The 19300-nt window shown below is 47.1% G+C and overlaps 1 protein-coding gene and 1 long non-coding RNA gene across 2 annotated transcripts in view; one reads left to right on the top strand and one right to left on the bottom strand.

Annotated features, from left to right (window-relative positions):
- Positions 1 to 1175: 1175 nt before the first annotated feature.
- The window catches only part of Slc27a2 (solute carrier family 27 member 2), a 29063-nt gene continuing 10938 nt past the window's right edge, over positions 1176 to 19300 (bottom strand). Inside the window, exons 3-10 of the mRNA XM_003471865.3 lie at positions 17611 to 17769; positions 16096 to 16220; positions 9898 to 10092; positions 7810 to 7900; positions 7048 to 7246; positions 5209 to 5306; positions 2754 to 2884; positions 1176 to 1657 (exon numbers count right to left, since the gene is read on the bottom strand). Of these exons, the coding sequence (XP_003471913.1) occupies positions 1481 to 1657; positions 2754 to 2884; positions 5209 to 5306; positions 7048 to 7246; positions 7810 to 7900; positions 9898 to 10092; positions 16096 to 16220; positions 17611 to 17769 (1175 nt within the window). The 3' untranslated portion in view covers positions 1176 to 1480. The remainder of the gene's footprint in view (positions 1658 to 2753; positions 2885 to 5208; positions 5307 to 7047; positions 7247 to 7809; positions 7901 to 9897; positions 10093 to 16095; positions 16221 to 17610; positions 17770 to 19300) is intronic.
- On the top strand, positions 7131 to 8157 carry LOC134476021 (uncharacterized). Its single transcript, XR_010047431.1, has 2 exons — positions 7131 to 7287; positions 7733 to 8157. It is a non-coding gene; the product is annotated as an uncharacterized LOC134476021 (long non-coding RNA).

Below are 19300 nucleotides of genomic sequence, written 5' to 3'. Positions count from 1 at the left end.
CCCTCTGGAGAGCTTGCCCCAAGGACCAGCTTCCGGAATGGTGGCAGCTGATCACTGCAGCAATCGGGCGTTGTATGCGGGAAAGACAGCATCGTGGTTGCTTTCTCATTGCTGGCACAAAATACTGGACACTGACAGTAGGAGATGTTTACTTTGGCTCATTGTGGGAGCCTTGGGCAGGAAGGACATGGAGGAAGAGTTTGGCAGAGGATGGCTGCTCCCAGTGAGGTGGCCGGGAGCAGAGTGTAAGAGCTGGGGTTGGGTGGGTGGGGGAGCTGTCTTTCTAGGCCCAGTGACCATCCCCAACCAGGCCCTATCTCCTAGCAGCATGTTCAGCTATGGCGCCCCCAAGATCCAACTGCCTTCTGAAAGCCCTGCCTCTGAACACATGAGGCTTTTGGGGGGCATTCTAGATCTAGGCCATAATGGGGGGCAGCTGAGGGTAAGGAGGAAGCTCGTCTGGAGGAGGTCCTCAGAAGGTCCCCAAAACTCTCATGCTACATCCAAGGGTCCCAGGTCCTCTAACAGGGTTGATGGGCAGAAGGCTGGTGAGGGTGAAACTAGCTCCTTCTTGGGACCCTAATTCTTCATGCATCTGCGAGTGAGATGCTTCCTGGAGAGCTGGGGACTCATCTGTCCACAGATACGCTTTGTTTGAGATTCATGGAAGTTTCGAAAACTGGGAGAGGACATAAAGATCTGGATCTGTTTTCTGAATAATTAGGGGACCCCAGCAGAACTGACCTGTGTTCCCAAGGGACAAGAATGAGCTGATGGAAGCTGAGCAGTGGCTGTCCCCAGCACTCGCTTGAGACCCTTTGTCTCATTCCTCATGTGAATGCTGAAGACACATTGGGCTGGCGACCCCTGGTGTAGCTAAAAATCCTGAACACCTTTTCTGTGTGTGTAGAGAACACAGAAACAGAAGACTTGGGTTCCTTCAGGAACTACAGATGGCACTGCCACCTCTTGAATAATGGCTGAGCTTGTACCCAGGAGCGAGGATGCCTTAGGGTGGAGACCCGGCTTCCTTCGACTGAAGCTGGTCTCCTTCCTGAGGGATCACCCACTGCTGGCCCGCCTCCCCCTCCTCTGCCCTTTCTAGCCCACACCACTGCCCGTGGGACCCGGTGACAAGTTCCCAATGAGGCTGTGTAGTAACTGAGACGGTGCCATTTTACGTGTTGGTGTTTGTCTACTTTATTATCTATTAAAAAAAAATGAGGCCAGTTGGCAAATACAAATGGTAGGTGCATATTGAAAAAATAATTATCTCTAAATCTCTAAATCTTTTTCACTTGTAAAAGTTGAGATGTAATTTAAAAAAACCCAAAAAACTCTCCCCTTGCTGGCATGCATAATTTCCTAAAAAAATTGTCCCTCATCATCTCCAATCGAATTAAAGTTGGGTTGTATGAGGTGGCTGCCCTCGGTCCACTCAGCTTTCCTCTGGAAATGGGCACTCTCCTCCCAGGAAGGCTCACAGCTTCATGGTCTTGTTGCTGATGGCATTATAAATGTCCTCAGTCATAGGCACATACGTCTTTGCTGTGTCATCCATAAAGTACATGGCATCTTTGATGACAGAGGGGTTAAAGCCCTCCTCCATGAGAGTCACTTTGCGGTGTTTGAAAGTCCCCGTGATCTCAATGGTGTTCTGGAAAAGAGAAGCCCGCACTGTGGGTAAGTTTTGCAATAGACGAGGTGCAGGGGTTGGGTGCAGGGGTGTGGGGACTCACTGGTATTTCTGGGTCCTGGGAGAGCTGGGAGTGGAAGTGTTTTTGATATTCAACAGCCTGTTTCCAGACGCTCACAAGGTGGCATTAGGTGCAGGGCTGCCAGCCCGGGATGGTTTTCCTAGCAGAGGGGTGGCAATGCTGTGGGAACCTCTTGGCTAATGGGGGGTGGTGGCAGCGAAAGGATCTTTCACCTGCAATTCTGTGCTCACCAAGATACCTGGAGATATCTCTCTGTCACGTCTCTTTGGCATCTGGTTACTAAGTGCTTTATGAACATCAATAGAAAGAACCCTACACTCTCAGCTGGACTGAGAAGCCCATGACTGCTTTTTCTCAGGCCTTTGGTTATAAAATCACAGAGCCTCCAAATCCAAAAATCAGAATGTTGCTGGGCGTGGTGGCACAGGCCTGTAATCCCAGCACCTGGAGGCGGAGGTAGAGGACTGCGGTGAGTTCAAGGCCAGCCCTGGCTCTGAAGTGATTTCAAGGGCAGCCTGAACTGAATAGTGGAACTCTGTCTCAAAAGACAAAAAACAAACGAACCCAAAAATCAGGATGCTGAGTCAACAAAAGGGCTGAAGTTGGAGAAATTAAAACAAAAACTCCTTCAGCAGTGATACTTCTGGGCTAGCGATGCCCAGTTAAATTTTACCCTCGGAAAGGTGAAGGTCTGCTGTAGTTTCTGTAGTCTCTCAATTGAAAGGACAACGAGGAAAGCTAGAGTATTTCTATTGGAAGTGTCAGACCCCATCAAACACAGTTTTGTGAGTTATTTGCTAAGACTATCGTTGAATAAGCCAGCCTGTCACCTTAGAGAGAAAGGGATTAGGGTTGGGTTTCTGTGTGTTGTCTTTCCTGATATTTTTTGCTTTCTTATGTAAACACAATGCTTCTTTCTGAGCTTCCTGAAAAGGTTGTGAAAATTTGGTAAAAGTCACCACGAGAGGAAGGGGACTGCCTGCTCAGAGACCAGGGTCTCTGAGAGAAGCAAATGACACTGATAGAGGGTCTCACCTGTATTCGCAGAAAGCGCGGCCGGGCATAGGATGGCAGGAAATCGGTCACGTGCTGAAAGAGTTTCTTTCCGTCAAATTCATGGTTTTCTTTCATCTTGATAGAGGCCATGCCAACTCGACCCTCATGACCTGGGAATAAAATGAGAAAACTGGAGATGGGTTTGGCTGTTTGTTTACTGCCTGAGGCTTTGTGACATTAACATGCATTTCTTTGGGATAGCTGCATTTTTTATTTCAAATATATGTTACTGGCGTGGTGGCACACGCCTATAATCCCACCAGGCTGAGGCAGGAGGATCACAGAGGGTTGCAGGCCGGCCTGAGCCACATAGTGAGTTCTAGATGGGCATAGACTACCTATGATCCTCTCTCCCTCTCAGAAAAAAAAAAAAAAAACATTAAATATATATTAAGCTATTCTTTTTTTTCTTACTGGGAACGGATCGAACTCACGATCACGCGCTTGCAAGGCAGGCACTTATGCCACTGAACTAAATCCCCAGCCCCATATTAAGTTATTCTAAGGAGTTATTCTAAGTTATACTAATGATAATAATAATGATAGCTACACATTGCCTGAGTCTTTAATATGTGCCAGGCTCATACGAGATGTGTTTCCTTTAATCTTCACAGTGACCTTCCGAAGAGGTACAAAAGACATCTTCATCTTACAGATGAAGAAAGAAACATAAAGGCATTAAGAAACTGATCCAAGGTCAAGCAGCCAACACCAGGAATGGGACTGAGCCCATCTTCTGTGATGCCAGCATCCTTCTCAGTGGCGCCCACAGTGACAGCAGTAGTAGGATGCAAGACTGACTGTGACCAGGGAGTTTTTTCCTGGATTCCACTGGAAAGTCCTTGCTGCCTGTTACGAAGAGTGGGGCTCAGGATCCCCTTTAGTCGTCAAGGTCAGTCTATTGGGTCTCCAGGCACAAACACCACCTTGGAGACTTATGTGATCAAGGCTCCTTTTTTATTTTTATTTTTTGTCTTTTTCCTTTTTATCGGTCCCGGGGATCGAACTCACGACTGCCTGCTTGCAAGGCAGGCGTTTATGCCGCTGAGCTAAATCCCCAGCCCCCTTTATTTTTTATTTATTTTTTAAAAATCGGTACCGGGGATCGAACTCACGACCGCCTGCTTGCAAGGCAGGTGCTTATGCCACTGAGCTAAATCCCCAGCAGTGATCAAGGCTCCTAATAGCTTCACTTGTCTGCACGGCACAGAGGCTGTGGGCTGGGGGTGCAGGGTGCCAGGCGCAGGTTGGAGGTGTTGGGTGCCCTTCCCATTCCTGGTTCTGCCTAAGGTCTTCTCTAAAGAAATGAGCACTGCAGAGAAAACAAAGGTCCTCACAACCACCGAGTGTTAGTGGAGAAGGCTTGAGAACAATGACCCTTGTTTTCTTGTGAGGACAGCAGTAATGAGGTGCCACTTCCCTGTACTATTTTAGCTGTAATCAGAGAGGAGGCGGGAGCTGTCTTGGTCACCTGGGCCCCACATATCTCCCTGGGGGACCGTGTGTTTAGTGTGTTTTTCTACAGCTGTAAGGAAGGCAAAACACAAAAGGAAAACATTTTAAGAGTGGCTGCCTCACTTGGTTTGCTTCCTATTTGAAAGAGGAAAGCAGATCCTCTTTCCCGGGAGGGTTCCTGGGCCCTGGCTCCCAAGTCATGAATGAAGGCTGCAGTGGACCTGACAGAACTCTTTCACACTGACCTGCTCTGTGCTTCCTGTCCTGCTAGTGGCAATGCTGACAGAGGGGCAGGTGGGCCTGTTGGTCTCAGGCCTCTGCTCCACCTCCCAGAGGTTGGTTTAGGATTGTGCAGATCTAGGAGGAAGGTTTCAGTTCCCAGCACCTGTGGTCTAGAGATCACTTCTGGCCATAGGTTCTCCATCCAATATGGTGGCCACTGGTTATGGTGGCTGTTAAGACCAGACATGACATAAACTAAAATGAAAACTCCAACCCCTCAGCGGCATTAGCCACACTTCCAGTGTCAGTAGCCACATGGTGGCTATTTGCGGCCGTATTGGACAGTGAAAATAATGAATATTTTTATGTGAAAAAGGAGAATTTTGGATTTCTATATATATTTTTTTTGAGATGGAGTCTGGCTATGTAGTTTAGGCTGGAACTTGAACTCGTTCTGTAGCCCAGGCTGGCCTTGAACTGCCTCAGCCTCTCAGCACTGGGTTTACTTGCAAGCGTGAGTCACCATGCCTGGCTTGGCACATCTTTGTCCAGGTGTGTAGATGTGCCCAAGGGACTTAGGGAGCCCCAGGGGCTATCACAACAGAACACAAAGCAGACCCGAGCCCCCACTCCCCAGTGGCTGGCCAAGTTGCTGAATCCTCCCTCTGGGGGAGAACACAGTGACAAGAGTCACCCCACTGGGGTTACAATGATGTTCAGCAGCTGGCGCCAGATATAGGTTCATGTCTGCACATACCGGGCACGGGCACGCCGTACACATTCACCTCCTGGATGAACTCAACCAGGCCCATGATGTCGGCAACTTCGGTGGTGGCTACGTTCTCCCCTTTCCACCTGGAAGGGAAGCAGAGGTCACTAGTCCTTGCGGGCCAGGCTGCAGTGGGCAGACAGCACTGATCCCCTCCCATCTTCTCGGGGTGGTGGACCAGTCTCAAGTGCTGCTTCTAGCCTCCTGAGCCCCCCAACTGAGTCACGACATTCTGCCGTGGGTGCCAGACGTAAAAGCACAGACTCAGGAAATAAAGCGTGGGAGTTCAGTCTTGCTACAGGAAACATGAAGGATAGAACTGTGTTCTCATATGAAGATGCAGCCTCGGCTAAGAAAGGCACCAGAACTCCGGGATACTCCACATCCACTCTCACTTTTCTCATCTACTAACAAGCCTCTACTTAATTCACTTGTGAAACTGCTATTTAATAGAATTTCGTTGTACTTTAAGGTCTTGTGGCACTAAGACAGCTTTGTTTTGGTGCTGGGGATCGAACTCACGACCTTGCGCTTGCCAGGTAGGTGCTTGTGCCGATGAAGGTAAACCCACAGTCCTACATCTTTTAGTTAAAAAGGAAAAAATTCAGACTTTTTGGTAATGTTAATGTTAAGACCCCCCATGAGCTATTCTTTACCTACTAAAGAGTTGAATTTCATTTTATTTTTTATTTATTTATTTATTTATTTATTTATTTATTTATTTATTTATTTCTGGTATCAGGGATTGAACTCACAAGCTCACTCTAGCCAGGCAGGCGCTTATGCCACTGAGCTAAATCCCCAGATCTTGAATTTTATTTTATATAAAAAATTCTTTAGCTCTCCCAAAAGTATCTTCTTAATACCACGAAGGTGGCATAAAATAATGACGGGGACCCTAAGTCCTGGGCAGTTAGGGACGCAGGTGCCCCAAGGGTCTTCAGGAGCCTTAGGAAGTGGGAGGCAAGAGGTGAGGTCAGGAGCCTTTCCTTAGAACCCTAGCCCTGCTGGGCAGGGCTGGAGGAGGAGCTGGGAGCTGGTTCTCCTCCTTCAACACCATCTTTCTATTGTTAGATAACTTCCGTCCCTTCTTCCTTGCTTCAGGTCAAAACCAACTACTGGGGCAGGCACTGTGCTAGGTGTGAAGGTGGACCAGCAGCTGAAGGACTGCCCGTACTCCTCCTAGTCCTCCGAGAGGGCAGGCTGGCCATGATTGTGACACTGATGGGGATTTGCTTCACAGCCTGTTAAGACCACTTTCCAACTTCTGGCACTGACCTGGGGATTCTGTGGGGGTGGGGGTGGTGGGGGGTGGGGGGTGGGGAAGGGATAGGGCTGGGGGGCGTGGGAGTGGAGGGCGGGGTGGGAGGTGGTGGTGGTGGTGGTGGAGGAGGCATTTGGTGGAAGATAAGAGGAAGGGAGGGGAGGAGACAAGCTCTGCATTATTTACCTCCTCTCCAACCTCCTCTTTAGCTCCATGTTCACATTTGGTTTTATCTAAAGAGAAGCCACCTTCTAGAAACATGACAATCCCTACTCTCCTAAGAGTGTTCAGTAATAAAGGACCACTGAGAGCAGCTGGATGGATTTCAAGCTCCACAAAATAAGACCTAAGTTTCCTGCCTCAGTCTTGTCCAATGTGGCTCAGCCACATTAAATGCGTCCCTCAACTGACACTTATGCTCTGGGATCCAGGAGGTGGGACTGATGCCCCAAAGATCAGAGGGCATGAGGCACCTCAGCCCATGTGGAATGGGGTTCCCATTCAGGAGCAAGCCAAGTTATGCATGGATTTGTCTGGGGTTCAAGACTCATAGAGAAACCAACCGGAAGGTATCTCCCACTCTGTCATGGAAGTAGATAAAATTTTCATGGTCGATCATTAAGAGGTCTCCGCTGTTGAAATAGACGTCGCCTTTCTTGAACACGTCTCTCAGCTTCTTCTTCTCTGTCTGGCTCTTTCCTCCAGCATAGCCATTAAATGGTGTCAGTTGCGTGATTTTACCAACCAGGAGTCCAACTTCACCTAAGACACGGGAAAGGAAATTACTACTTTGTGTGCCTGAGGTAAGCAAATTTTATTATCAACCTTTCCTTATAACTGATGGCCTCCAACCTACTGGTTGCAGAAGGTATTTTTTTCACGCACATATTCACACAGATCACCTAGGTGTGCATACATGTGTATCAGACACACACAGACACTGAACATGCTTCTGTATGACCACAGGTGTAATTATTTTCACACTAATTTTTTACTGGCTGATTTATACACAAAGCTAGAAAAAAACAGTGAAGTTAAAATCAAAGGTAAAAAGACCACTTCAAGCTTAGTTTTGTAATCACGGCTCCCTATTTTTTCCCATAAAACACCCCCCCAGAAGTAAGTTGTGAAGCTAGCAGCAAAATGATCATTCGGCTTTAGTTAGTGGTCAGTTAGCACCTCCCGGAATTTCTGCAACTGTTTTTTGAGGATACTCACATGCACTTTTTTTTTCCCATACTGTGGTAGTTACATGTTGGTCCTTAAAAGTCACCTGGGCAGGATAAGGATACTAACGAGTTAACAGAACAAGAAGTCCTCCGTACCTCTGGGAACTTTGATGCAAAAGCCGTTTTCGTCGCGAACAGGCTCGTCTTTTTCCACGTCGTATTTAATCAACTCAAAACGTACGGCTTTCTGACAAAATTAAAATGCATCATCATGAGTACAAATCTTCGCGCTTTTTATAACTTCACTATGTACAGAAAGCACGCATGTCTTAAGCCCACAGCTTAATGACACCTTGCCTTTTTATAAACCTATGGGATTACCGCTGTGATTAAGATGGAAAACATTTGCATTTTGCGTTCCTCCAACTCCTTTTTGTGAAGCTAACCAGCATTCTGACTTCCGTTACTCCTAATTTTAAACCTCAAATAAATGATACAAGTGCATGCTTGTATTTCTGCTTCCTCCGTCAGGTGTATGTGAATAGTCACTCTATACCAGCCTTCCTATTAGTGTTTTTCTATTTTCTTTTTTTAAATCCCTTTTTGCAGTTCTGGGGATTGATCTCAGGGCCTCGTTATTCTAGGCAAGTGCTCTACCACCCAGCTGTCATCTTTAACCCCCATGATCCATGTGTACTGCTGTTTAGTCTTCCCTTGAGTAAATATACTATAACTTCCTTATACTTCTATTAATGGGTAAACATACTACAACTTATTTATTCTCATATTAATGGATCCTGGGATTATTTCTGCTTTTGATTGCTATTAGGTCTTTAGACTGCTATTAGGAATATTATTAGATATGTGTCTTTTGTGGACACATCATGAATGGGTTTTCAAAATCCTGTATAACTATATTCCTGTGCTACCATTAGATACTTCACACTGCCAGGGACATGATACTATTCAATGTATTTAAGGATCAAAGGTAAAATTATTTTAGGCCCTTGACTATAAAATTATTAAAACTCTATCCTAGTTATAAACAATTCAGTGGCATAGGAATTTATGTCATTGATGTAAATGTAAATAATTCTGTAAGAGTAATACTAAGTGTATTATTTTCCCTGCTAATAGAAAGCTTGCAGGTACAGCTGTCCTTGTATGTAATGGTTAGCCATGATTACTGTGCGCATTTCAAACTTACACCCAAAGCTATGGGATCAAGTAACCAATCATACACTTTAGTAGGAGCAAATGATGTCATTTAAAAAAAGCAGTCAACAAATATAGCTTTTTACGTGGCTGGGGATGTAGCTCAGTGGCACAAGTGCCTGCTTGGTTAAGTGCAAGGTCCTGAGTTCGATTCCCAGTAACAAAAAAGAAAAACATATATAGATTTTTAAAAATTATTTGGAAGAATGGCAAAGTTTCCTGGGTGTCTTTAGCTGCTGTAATAAAAAATATGGTGAATGTAGCTGCCAGTGCCATCCAAGGGAAGGGCTGGTTTATAAGACGTTATAGTGTGTCCTTAGCCTTTTCACTCGCTGGGTCTCACACTGTGCCACGAAAATGTTGACCACAAAAATGTTGACCATGAAAGGTCAGCATTTTTAATCTGCTGAGGACATCAAGGCAGCCATGATTGTCAGCTATGGACCTTCAGGGAAGAGGACTCCCAGACTTGCTGCAGAAAGGGGCATGGGCGATGGGACAGGTGTGTTTGGAGCAAAGGGGCGGATATTTTATAAAGGCAGATGCGTGGCAAGCTGTCTTTTAATGTCATACAATTTAAAAATTCATAGCACTGTATTTTTTGACCACACTTTGTAAAAACTGGGTCTCAGGTCTGCACTGCTCTTAGACCACAGCTGTGCCCAACCTCAGAACAAGGGCACCCATAGCTCGGGCGAGGCCGCACCCTTCCTGGTAGTCCGGCTTCACAGGGTTTAGTGAACTCAGGAGGCGGCAGCTCCCGGTTTTATCTCGCCAGGTATAAACAGCATCAGGAGGACGTCACATGGTCGCAGATGGCAAAGGATTGAGGGTTTGTTAGTAGTAGAAACTGAGTTGTTTTAATTGAGACGACCTTTGTGAGGTCATCGTCGCCCAGAAAGAGCAAAGCCTTTCATGGTGACAGAGGGGACCCAGATGATGCTGCCTGAGACTCTGATGATGGCAGCATCAGGACACAGCCTCTCAGAAGTCCCGGTGCTCCAGAAACCATTTCCAGGTCCACTTAACTCTTTGCAGGTAGTTTACTCTCCCCACGGCGCCGATCTTCCGAGGGTAATTCAGGAAGCCCACGTTGCCTTCCGTGGACGCGTAGAACTCGTAGATTTGGATGTCGCCAAACCGGTTGATAAATTCTCTCCACACATCTCCTCGCAGGCCGTTGCCTAGCGCCATCCTCACTTTATGGTCCCGATCATTGGGTTTCTGTGGCGAGAGGAAAAGGTGCTCACTTAGCAATCACTGATTGTATATTAATGACCACCTTTGTTCCTTCATATTTAATTGACACTAATAGTTGCCTTCAGTCTTGATGCTAAGTTGCCCAGCTCAATGGGCTCAAATTCTTGACCTTTCTGCCTCAGCCTCCCTCTCAGAGCACTGGGATTACAGACACGAGCCACCACACTCAGCTCAGGTGCTTTTATTTATGTTTGTTACCAACTCACCACGGTGCCTTTTCCACCTTACCCAAGTACCATCTCCTCTTCTCTGAAACAGCGTTACGGTCTGACCCCTAGAACTCTGACCTCATAACTCAAAGACTTGGTTCTCCGTTTTTACCTTTTTTTTCTTTTTCTTTTTGAGAGACACGGTGTCCCTGTGCAGTTCAGGCTGGCCTTGAACTCACTTTGTAGCCCAGGCTGGTCTTGAACTTTCAATGCTCCTCCTGCCTCAGCCTCCCACGTGCTAGGATTATAGGCCTGTGCCACCATGCCTGACTCATTTGTATCTTTTTAATTTGACTTTTAAAATTATCAGTGCATGTTAGATATACAGAATCGTAGGTTTTGGCTTGGCATATTTACATGTGTATGAAACACACTTTGATTCTTTGTACCCTCCAGAACCTCTTTTCCCCCTTCTCATCTCTAAGAGGCTCCCATCTACTTTCTGGGCCCCATTTGACTTTTAGGAGCAACACTAGGCAACTGGGCAGAACCAGATGCCGCCAGCCATGAACCCACACCCAACAGTGATCTAGGATCAGGTGTCCGTCTCTTCCTCAGTGCAGGCTGGTGTCTGTCTTGAGCTGCTAGACAGAAGGGGCAGGGCAGTCTGTCTGAGGCAGACACCTTGTTCCTAGCAGGACCTTGGGGAGCGCTTCCCCTGCTTGGCAGAAACTTTCACTTGGGAGAGGAAGATGAGCAGGAACGCGGTCCAGTGAGAGGAGTGAGAGGAGCTGTTGCACAGAGCCAGTATGAGCAACAAGGTTAAGGCAGGAGGGACCCAAGAGAAGAGCCAGAGCCACACCCCCAGGTGCACCCCGAGGTCACCAACAAGGCTGTCCCTGCGGGAAGACGAGGAGGAAGCTGGCTCCCAGGTGCTCAGGTGGCCTGGGAGGAAGATGCATTGCTACAAATAAAAACCACAAAGGAAAAGCTATTTTGAGTCTAAGAACCGGGAAGCTCATGACAGCAAGAGAGGTGGGGTGAGGACCCGTGCTGTCTCCCCAGCAACTGGCTCCCGGAGGCCCCGACTTTGGTTAATTGGGCCATGCAACTGGGTGTTGTCCACATGATTTCCTGCCCCGTGGAGTCACAGGAAAGAGATTCTGGAGTAGAGTCACTCTCTGTAAAGAACAATTTGAAGAGTGGCTGGCGGTCCGAGGAGAAGGACTGAGGTGGCAGTGGACACCAAGGCTGGACAAACTCTGGGCTTGGTTCCCTGCAGAAGCCGCTGCAGGACCAGGCCTGGAGGATGCTAGAAGCACGTTCAGAGCTCTAACTGGACAGGTGGACAGCGCTGGTCACTGATGAGATGGCTCCTGAGCTGTCCCTCACAGGGGACAGTGCAGAGAGACCAGTGACCTCAGTCAGGGTCAGGGTGAGGGCATCACCTGAGAAACATTTTGAATCTGCAAGAGCCTGGACATTCTGATCGTGTGGGGATCTGTGCTCTACCTGGACTCCCCAGGTCCAGCAGTCAAGAAATAAGGGTTCCCTTTCCTGTGACCAAATACAGCTGTGGAGAGAGCGCATGCCTGTGGTGCCGATGACCCTGACCGGTGCCCACCAGATGTATCCTCAAGGAATCCCCTGATCTACAAGCTTCCTGCTCCCAGCCGGCGTGAGCAGCCCTGAAGAAACCCCCATGTGTAAGCCCAGGACCTAGATGATGCTACAGGACATCTTCCCTGCACACTTTGCTTTCTCCTCATCCAGTGGTCACCTCTCCCCTCCTCCAAGATCACTGCATCTCTGCTTCCCCCAGGGCCTAGATCCTGACTTCGCATGTAGCATACTCCCTGCAGGAAAACAGCTGGCCTCGGCCAGGAAGCCCTCCGTTTCCCTGGGCAAAGCCCTGGGCACAGGGCAGGGCTAAGTAGGCATGCAGGAGGCACAGGTGCCCTGGGTGTGTGGGCAGCCAGCCAGCGTCACAGGTGCAGCTCTCATCCTGGGCGGGGGTAGCTGGCTTAGCCTCACAATACCACAGGGTCAGTTTTCAGCACACAGCCCAGGGATCTCATTCCCCTGGCAGAGGGATTAAGGCTGTGTGCTGGAAATGTTTGGGTACACAAGCAGGAGGTCCTGCCCGCTTCTAAGGTGTCCGTTCTCACCTTTGCTTTGGCTCACCGGTGACCAAGAGCGGAGTGGGAAGGGGGTTCTCCTTTCCTAGGGGTCATTGTGCTCCTCTGCCACCAAAGCCATGCCTCCAAGGGACAGGCATTAGGCCAAAGGTCACCTGCTCATTTTCTTTAAGAATGATCAAAGTTCCCAGTCCTCATTCTGGCTGAGGTGCAACCCTGGCGGTGTAACTGGGTTCAGGGATGATTACGAGGCAGGAGGGCAGGGTGTCTGGGGGATGCAGGAGCCCAGGAGATTACAGCCATTTGTGCCAGGATGCGGCCTGGTGTGTCTCCCTGAAGCTTCTCAAATGCTCATCCCGATGTGGCCGCTTACAATAGGCCTCCAGTCACCACTGGGGTAACCGAGCCCTGGAAGGCTCACAAATGAGCCCAAGACCACAAAGACAGCAAAACAACTGCTTCGAGATTCAAATCCAGACCTGCCTGACTTCAGACAGTGATCTTCTTGGTAAAAAAAAAAAAAAAAAAAAAGAGAGAGAAATAGAGTGAAACACCCAGTGTAAGAACCAGTGCCCAAAGGTTCTTACTGAAGAGCCCAGTGCCCGCCCCTCCACTAGAGGTTCAGACAGCCCCACTTCGACCTCTGGATTGTTTTCTGATCTCTTCACGTCTCTGAATTAAATGCATGCACCGCTATTGCTTAATTCATCAAGTTTAGATTTCCTACTGTGCTTGATCAGGATTTAGTGCTCCCTTGGTCTGGTTTTCCAGGGTCCCAAATTTTGGTTAAATCAACATCCAGTGCTCATATTACTTTGCCCATAACATACTGGCAACGAACCAAGTAACACACTACAAGTACATTCCTGAACTGGTTTGTTTTTCCTGGAACGAGCTGCCTCCCTGCCTGTTTGCTTCCCCTATTTATTTCTGTTTGTCTTTCCTCAGCCTCCATTGGCCTGAAAGCACAGCTTCCCTCGGGAGGAAATCACCGTGTCACACACCTTCCTTTTCCCCACCTGCTTCCCTTTGTCCTGCTCCTGGACGTGGCTTTGTAGGCCTGGGCTCCCCTCTGTCTCTTTCCTGTGTCTTTCTGTTTCCACGCTCCTGTTTGGCTGGGACACTTCCTGTCGTAACATCCAGAAGCAGCATGTGTATTAGTCAGTTTTGCTGTTGTTGAGTTGCTACTATAGCTGGGTATAGAATTCAAGATGGGAGGTGACTTTTCTTCAGAACCCAACGTATCTCTCCTTTGCTTCTGTTTTCCTCCTTGCATGTACTGCTGTGGGCAACTTCCAATATTTTTCTTAGAGAATCACTCCTTCTCCCTCTCTCTCTTCTTCTCCCTCCTCCCTCCCCACTTTCTCTCTCCAGCCTTAGATTTCACCGTGCCTCTCCTCTCTGGAGTTTTGCCTTCCTCAGTCCTAGTGTGTCTGTTCCTGCCGGCTTTCAGTGTTTTGTACCCTGGAGTTCATGGTTGTGATGTCTCTCAGCGTCTCACACATGGAGCAGGTGTGGTTTATTTTTCCTTTTTTGTTTTCCTTGTTTGTGGGTTACTGCCAAAAGTCTTCACTATTTTAGAAAATTCCTGAGGCCAAGTTTTCCAAAAAATTTAATTTTTTTCAAGATTGGATCATATTTATTTGTGTCCTTGATTTCCAGAAATCTCAAAGGAAATTATCATTATGGCTACAATAGTAATCAAGTTTACAGGACATCATCTCTTTATGGATCATTTCTGTTTTCTTATGAAACCTCAGCATTCTACAATATAAATTCAGCTTTGTGATCAGCTTTGAAAATGGCCCACCGGAGCTTTAAAATTTTAATTTTTAATTTTCTTAGCATGTAATACAGAATGATTGGTTTTTTGTGGCACACTGGCTCTGTACATAACATATCTGATTGCTCTCATCCTCTGTGCCCTGCTATCCATTTCTGATTCTCTTCCTCATCTCTAACAGTCTACTTTCTACTTTCTCATCAACTTTCTCTCTCTTTTTAAGATTCCTCAAGCTGGGTATGCCTGGAATCCTGGCATGTGGGTGGCTGAGGCAGGAGGACAGATTCAAGGCCAACCTGGGCTACACAGCGAGACTCTGTCTCAAAAATTAAAAAAAAAAAATACTAGAAGAGAAAGCCTACAGTGTTTAACTTTCCCACTCTGGCTCATTTCACTTAACATCTGTCTTCAGGCAAGACATGGCTTTGTTTTCTTCATGGTGGCCTCCCATTCTTTCCTGAACCTGTTCCCATTTTCCTTTTTTTTTTTGTCTTTTTGAGACAAAGTCTCACTGTGCAGTTCAGGCTGGCCTTGAGCTCACTTTGTAGCCTAGGCTGGTCTCGAACTCACAAGGATCCTCCTACCTCAGCCTCCCGAGTGCTGGGATTACAGGCGTGAGCCACCACACCCAGTTCTGTTCCCATTTTCCTTATCCACTGATGGGCACCTGGGCCACTTCAAGTCTCACCTCCTCTGGCAAACTGTCCTGACTCCCCTCTCGCTCTCCTTCTCCTCCTCCAGTCAGCCCAGTGCTGCCAGGCCCCGCATCCTGTTTCCTCCTGAGCGGGGGACTCACTGGACAGCACATGGAGTCACCACTCTTTGGAGGGAAGGCAGATGGCGCTGATCTGTTCAGCTGTTAGATTCTGCTTTACCTTCTTCATCCTTGCAAATAGCATCGCTTAGATGTGTAGCTCCTAGAAGTCTGTGTGTGTTGTGTGGGTATTCTCAGTGGGGTACTTGGCGCTAAGTTACAACCCTGGCTGTTTTTTTTTGTTTGTTTGTTTTTTTAAAGGCAGGGTCATGCTAAAGCGGCTAAGTCCAGGCTTCAATTTGTAAACCTTCTGCCTTGGCCTCCAGGAGCGCTGGGATTCTGGGGCCCCACCACTATGTGTGGTTGCCAGAACTCAGGTAGATTCCCTTCCTCTTCTTCCTCTCCTCATTTACAATTCTTACTCTAGCTCAGTCCCCAAATGGAGAAGAGAAACCCTCAGTTTTACCAATTTCTTGTTCTAATCAATAATTCTTTCCTATGCTGGGATGGGAGCAGAGGCAGGAGGGTTGCTGTGAATTCAAGGCCAGCCTGGGCTATAGAGCGAGACCTTGTTTCAAAAAACCAAAAAAAAAAAAAAAAATCCCTAAATGACCTATTTTTAGGCACCTACATGGAGATTTAATCACTAAACATTAAGTAGCAGTTTCCTGCATGCCTTTGATAGCTGGAAGGACAAGGATAGACTGTGGTTCCTGATTTTAAAAAGTCCCAGTCTTGGGAGGAAGAGAGAGGAAAGACACACAGCTGCCATGTGAGCCACGTGCAGCGGGGATGCAATGGCGTGAGGCAGGGAGCGAGGACTTTGGTCTGCGAGCACCAGTCAGGTCTCACGTGCGAGCCATCCCATCATTTGAGCACACCTTTGACAGCAGCTTTCCGTGGGCCGAGAGGGAAGAAGATGTTCTATGCAGAGGGTAAGACGTGGAGACAGGCAGCAAGTCGGGGAACAGTGATCACAATAAAATCCATAGGTAGGCGTGAGGACAAGCACTTTGTCACGACAAATACGGATCAAACAGAAAACTGCGAGATCCAAATCAGCTGATCCCCACACCACCCCGAGTTCCTTAAACTCCCAATTTATCCATCTCTAAAAGATAATAAATCTGCAAGCTGCATTACCGGGGGCGTGTTGCACAGATACCGGAGCAGTTCGCCGATGTACTGAATGACCGTCACCTCGTATTTTCTGCAGTCGTCCCAAAACTGGCTGGCTGAAAATTTCTTCCGCAAGACCATTGTAGCACCTACAGAAAAGGCACAGAACATGTTGATCAAGGAACGCTACCAAAGATGTTTCCAGTTCCATTTGTCATTTTTCAGAGGTAGAAATTTTAAAATGAATTCTATTCACAAATGTTGAGTACATATTATATTCCATTCATAAAATGAACATGATATGGAGAGAGACAGGAAGAAAGAGATGGAGAGAGAGAGAGAGAGAGAGAGAGAGAGAGAGAGAGAGAGAATTAATTCTTGGGGGTAAGGGTTGAGAAGGGCATATTTTAGTAAAGGAAGGATTTGAGTCACAACCATGGAGAGGATGAGGGAATTCTAGGCAGAGGAAAAAGCGTGGACCAAGCCCAGGTTGCCTGGTAGGGCTCTGAGCATGGCCATGGAGGAGGCAGACAGAATCATGTTTCCCAAAGATGTCCACATCCCAGTAGCCAGGACCTGTGAATATGCCGCCTTCTGTGGCCAAAGAGATTGCATAGATGCACCCAAGTTAAGGGTCTGGAGACAGGAAGATCATCCCGATTACCCGGGTGCACCCCGTGGAGCCATGAAGGTGTCTGAAGGAGAGGACATCTGCTTACCACACAGAAAAGAGGAAATCTGTGCTGTCTGCAGCTACTGAGTCTACAGCTAAGTTGTCATAGCAACAGCAGAGAAACTTTTTGGGGTCAACACAAGCATTCAGTCTAGAACACACATATGCATTATGTACAAGTGTGTGTGCACTGCTCCATACCATTTCATGTGCCTTTTAAATGTTTAGTTGAAATGTCACATGGGAAAACAAGGTAAGTTTTTTTTAATCTTATTTCGAAGAGTTAGGGGAACTTCCTGGGGCATGCGGCTGTGGGGCTGGGTCTCTGTGACTAAAAGCTGTGCAAATCCCTGGAGGGGCACAGGATGGTGAGCACCGATGAGTGGACAGTTCGAGATGGGGACCCAGGAGGGGACCATCAGATCACCCGACCAGAGCAGAGGGGCTATGGGGCAGGGCAGAATGGAGACGCTGGACAGCAGGTGAAGTTTACACCAGACCTGCGAGTTTCTGATACAGAAGATGACACAGAAATTTTAAAATGAATTCTATTCACAAATTACTCATGGCATCTAAAATCACAAATTACCCTGGCATCTACTCATGGCACTGTCTTCACCTGGGTAAAGGCATAACATGTTTTATAGGAATTTCATCTTAGGGATCCTGAATAATTATCACATTGTATTATTTTAAAAAATCAGGCATGAAAATAAATTATTTCAAAGGCCCAGCTCTCCTGGCTGTGGGAGACAGCTGTGTTATTAACGCAGGAGGAAGTGCCATCTCCAGCAGGCGAGAGTGTGGCCGAGTTCTGACCCCTCTTCCTTGGGAGCAGGTGGGGTGCGAGGCACCGGTGAGCTCACCTGCCACTATGCAGCCGTGCAGGCCAACCATGAGGGCGGCACTATGGTACAGGGGCAGCGTGGTGTAGACCACATCGTCGCCGCAGAACCCGCTGGCCTTGCTGAGGCCGGTTGCAAGCCAGATGCGGTGGTGATTGATGGTCGCAGCCTTTGGGAGACCTGTGGGAGGATGGACAGAAGGCACACATCAGCCACGACGGGCCTGGGAGACAGGTCCAGTTGAGGAGACCTGTCATCCTGGGCTCAGGGAGAGGCTTAGACCGGGGACCCTGGATTTCTCCTGTGAAGGACCAGAGTGAACCTCTCAGGCTTGGATCCTGCGATCCTGGTGACAGCAACTTAACCCTGTCACCGTGGCCAAGGCAGCAAAGCACTTGTGGAACAGAGTCAAGTGTGGCTGTGTCTTGATAAACTGTACGTATAAAATGTGTCCCTGGCTGCCTTTGGGGGACCTGTCTGTACACTCCCGAGTAGGCAGGTCTCACAGCCACTGATCGCTGCTCCTCCAGGAGAAGGAAAAAAGAAATGTTGAGTTTCTGCAGGGGCTTGCCATGAGGCAAGACATTTTAAAAATTTCATTTAATTTTCATATCAAATTTAAGAGATACAGGGAATTATATCCACAGATGAGGGTAATATGGAACGAGATTAAATATGTTAGAGAATAAATACCCATCCATCCAATCACCTGCCTTCCTTTTTTACTTTTACTAATTTTTTACATACTACACTTTTACTAATTTCTTACATACTATTCTAGGTTTCCTCTTATAAATACATGCAAATATGAACACTGACTCGTAAGAGTGGCTCTGAGAGCCATGCTGTGTCTTTGTCGTTGGGTGACTGCCATGTGGCCAGCTCTAATACTGACATTAAGAAGCAGAAGAGAGCATCAATAAATTAATTGTATTCACCCTGGAAAAGAATCCTTCAACTAGTGGAAGATTTGAATCACTTGTAATCCCAGCACGCAGGAGGCTGAGGCAGGAGGATTTGTATAAGTTCAAGACCAGCCTGGGCTACAAAGTGAGCTCAAGGCCAGCCTGAACTGCATAGCAAGACCTTGTCTCAAAAAACCAAAAAACTAAAAAAACAAAAACCCCAAAACCCCACCTCTGTTCTTTTGAAGTACTTTTCTAACTTAAGATTTTATATTAATGCATACATCAGAACATTTGGGAACTATTACATAATTTTGTGCTACTAATTTCCTTTGAAGAATAAGAAAAACATTTTCATTCTCCCACTGCTTCAGTGATTCAATTAATGTTTACAAGAGAAACTTAGCAAATGTTTTACAGATAAAGAAAAATAACGTGGGTCCACTGTCTTCAGTCAAGCATGCTATAAATTAGCATCATGGAAATCGAGCAGGCAGGGCTGTCTTTCTCCTTCTCTAAACTGGGACTTTAACTTTGTTGCCAAAACAGGGACTGTGAATTTCTACAGCGACCTGCTTGGTAAAGAGAACAGAACTTCCTCACTCATCACGAACCAAAAGCTCATTTTATCTGCATTATTACCTGAAAAATTACTTCCTAAAGAAAGCTCAAATTTAATTGAACTATTCTATGAAAAGATAGTTAAAAATCCACCCACAGCCATGGGATTGGTCGGTCATTTATATTTATTTCTCAAATTTTTCTATTGGTGCGGCAAGGTGTAACTTTTTTTGTTTGTTTGTTTG

The sequence above is a fragment of the Cavia porcellus genome, unplaced genomic scaffold, assembly GCF_034190915.1.
Source record: "Cavia porcellus strain 051 isolate PalLab524CR breed Dunkin Hartley unplaced genomic scaffold, mCavPor4.1 scaffold_1, whole genome shotgun sequence".
Taxonomy (NCBI): domain Eukaryota; kingdom Metazoa; phylum Chordata; class Mammalia; order Rodentia; family Caviidae; genus Cavia; species Cavia porcellus.
Note: the sequence above shows the minus strand (reverse complement) of the source record. Positions and strands in the feature narration are given on the sequence as shown.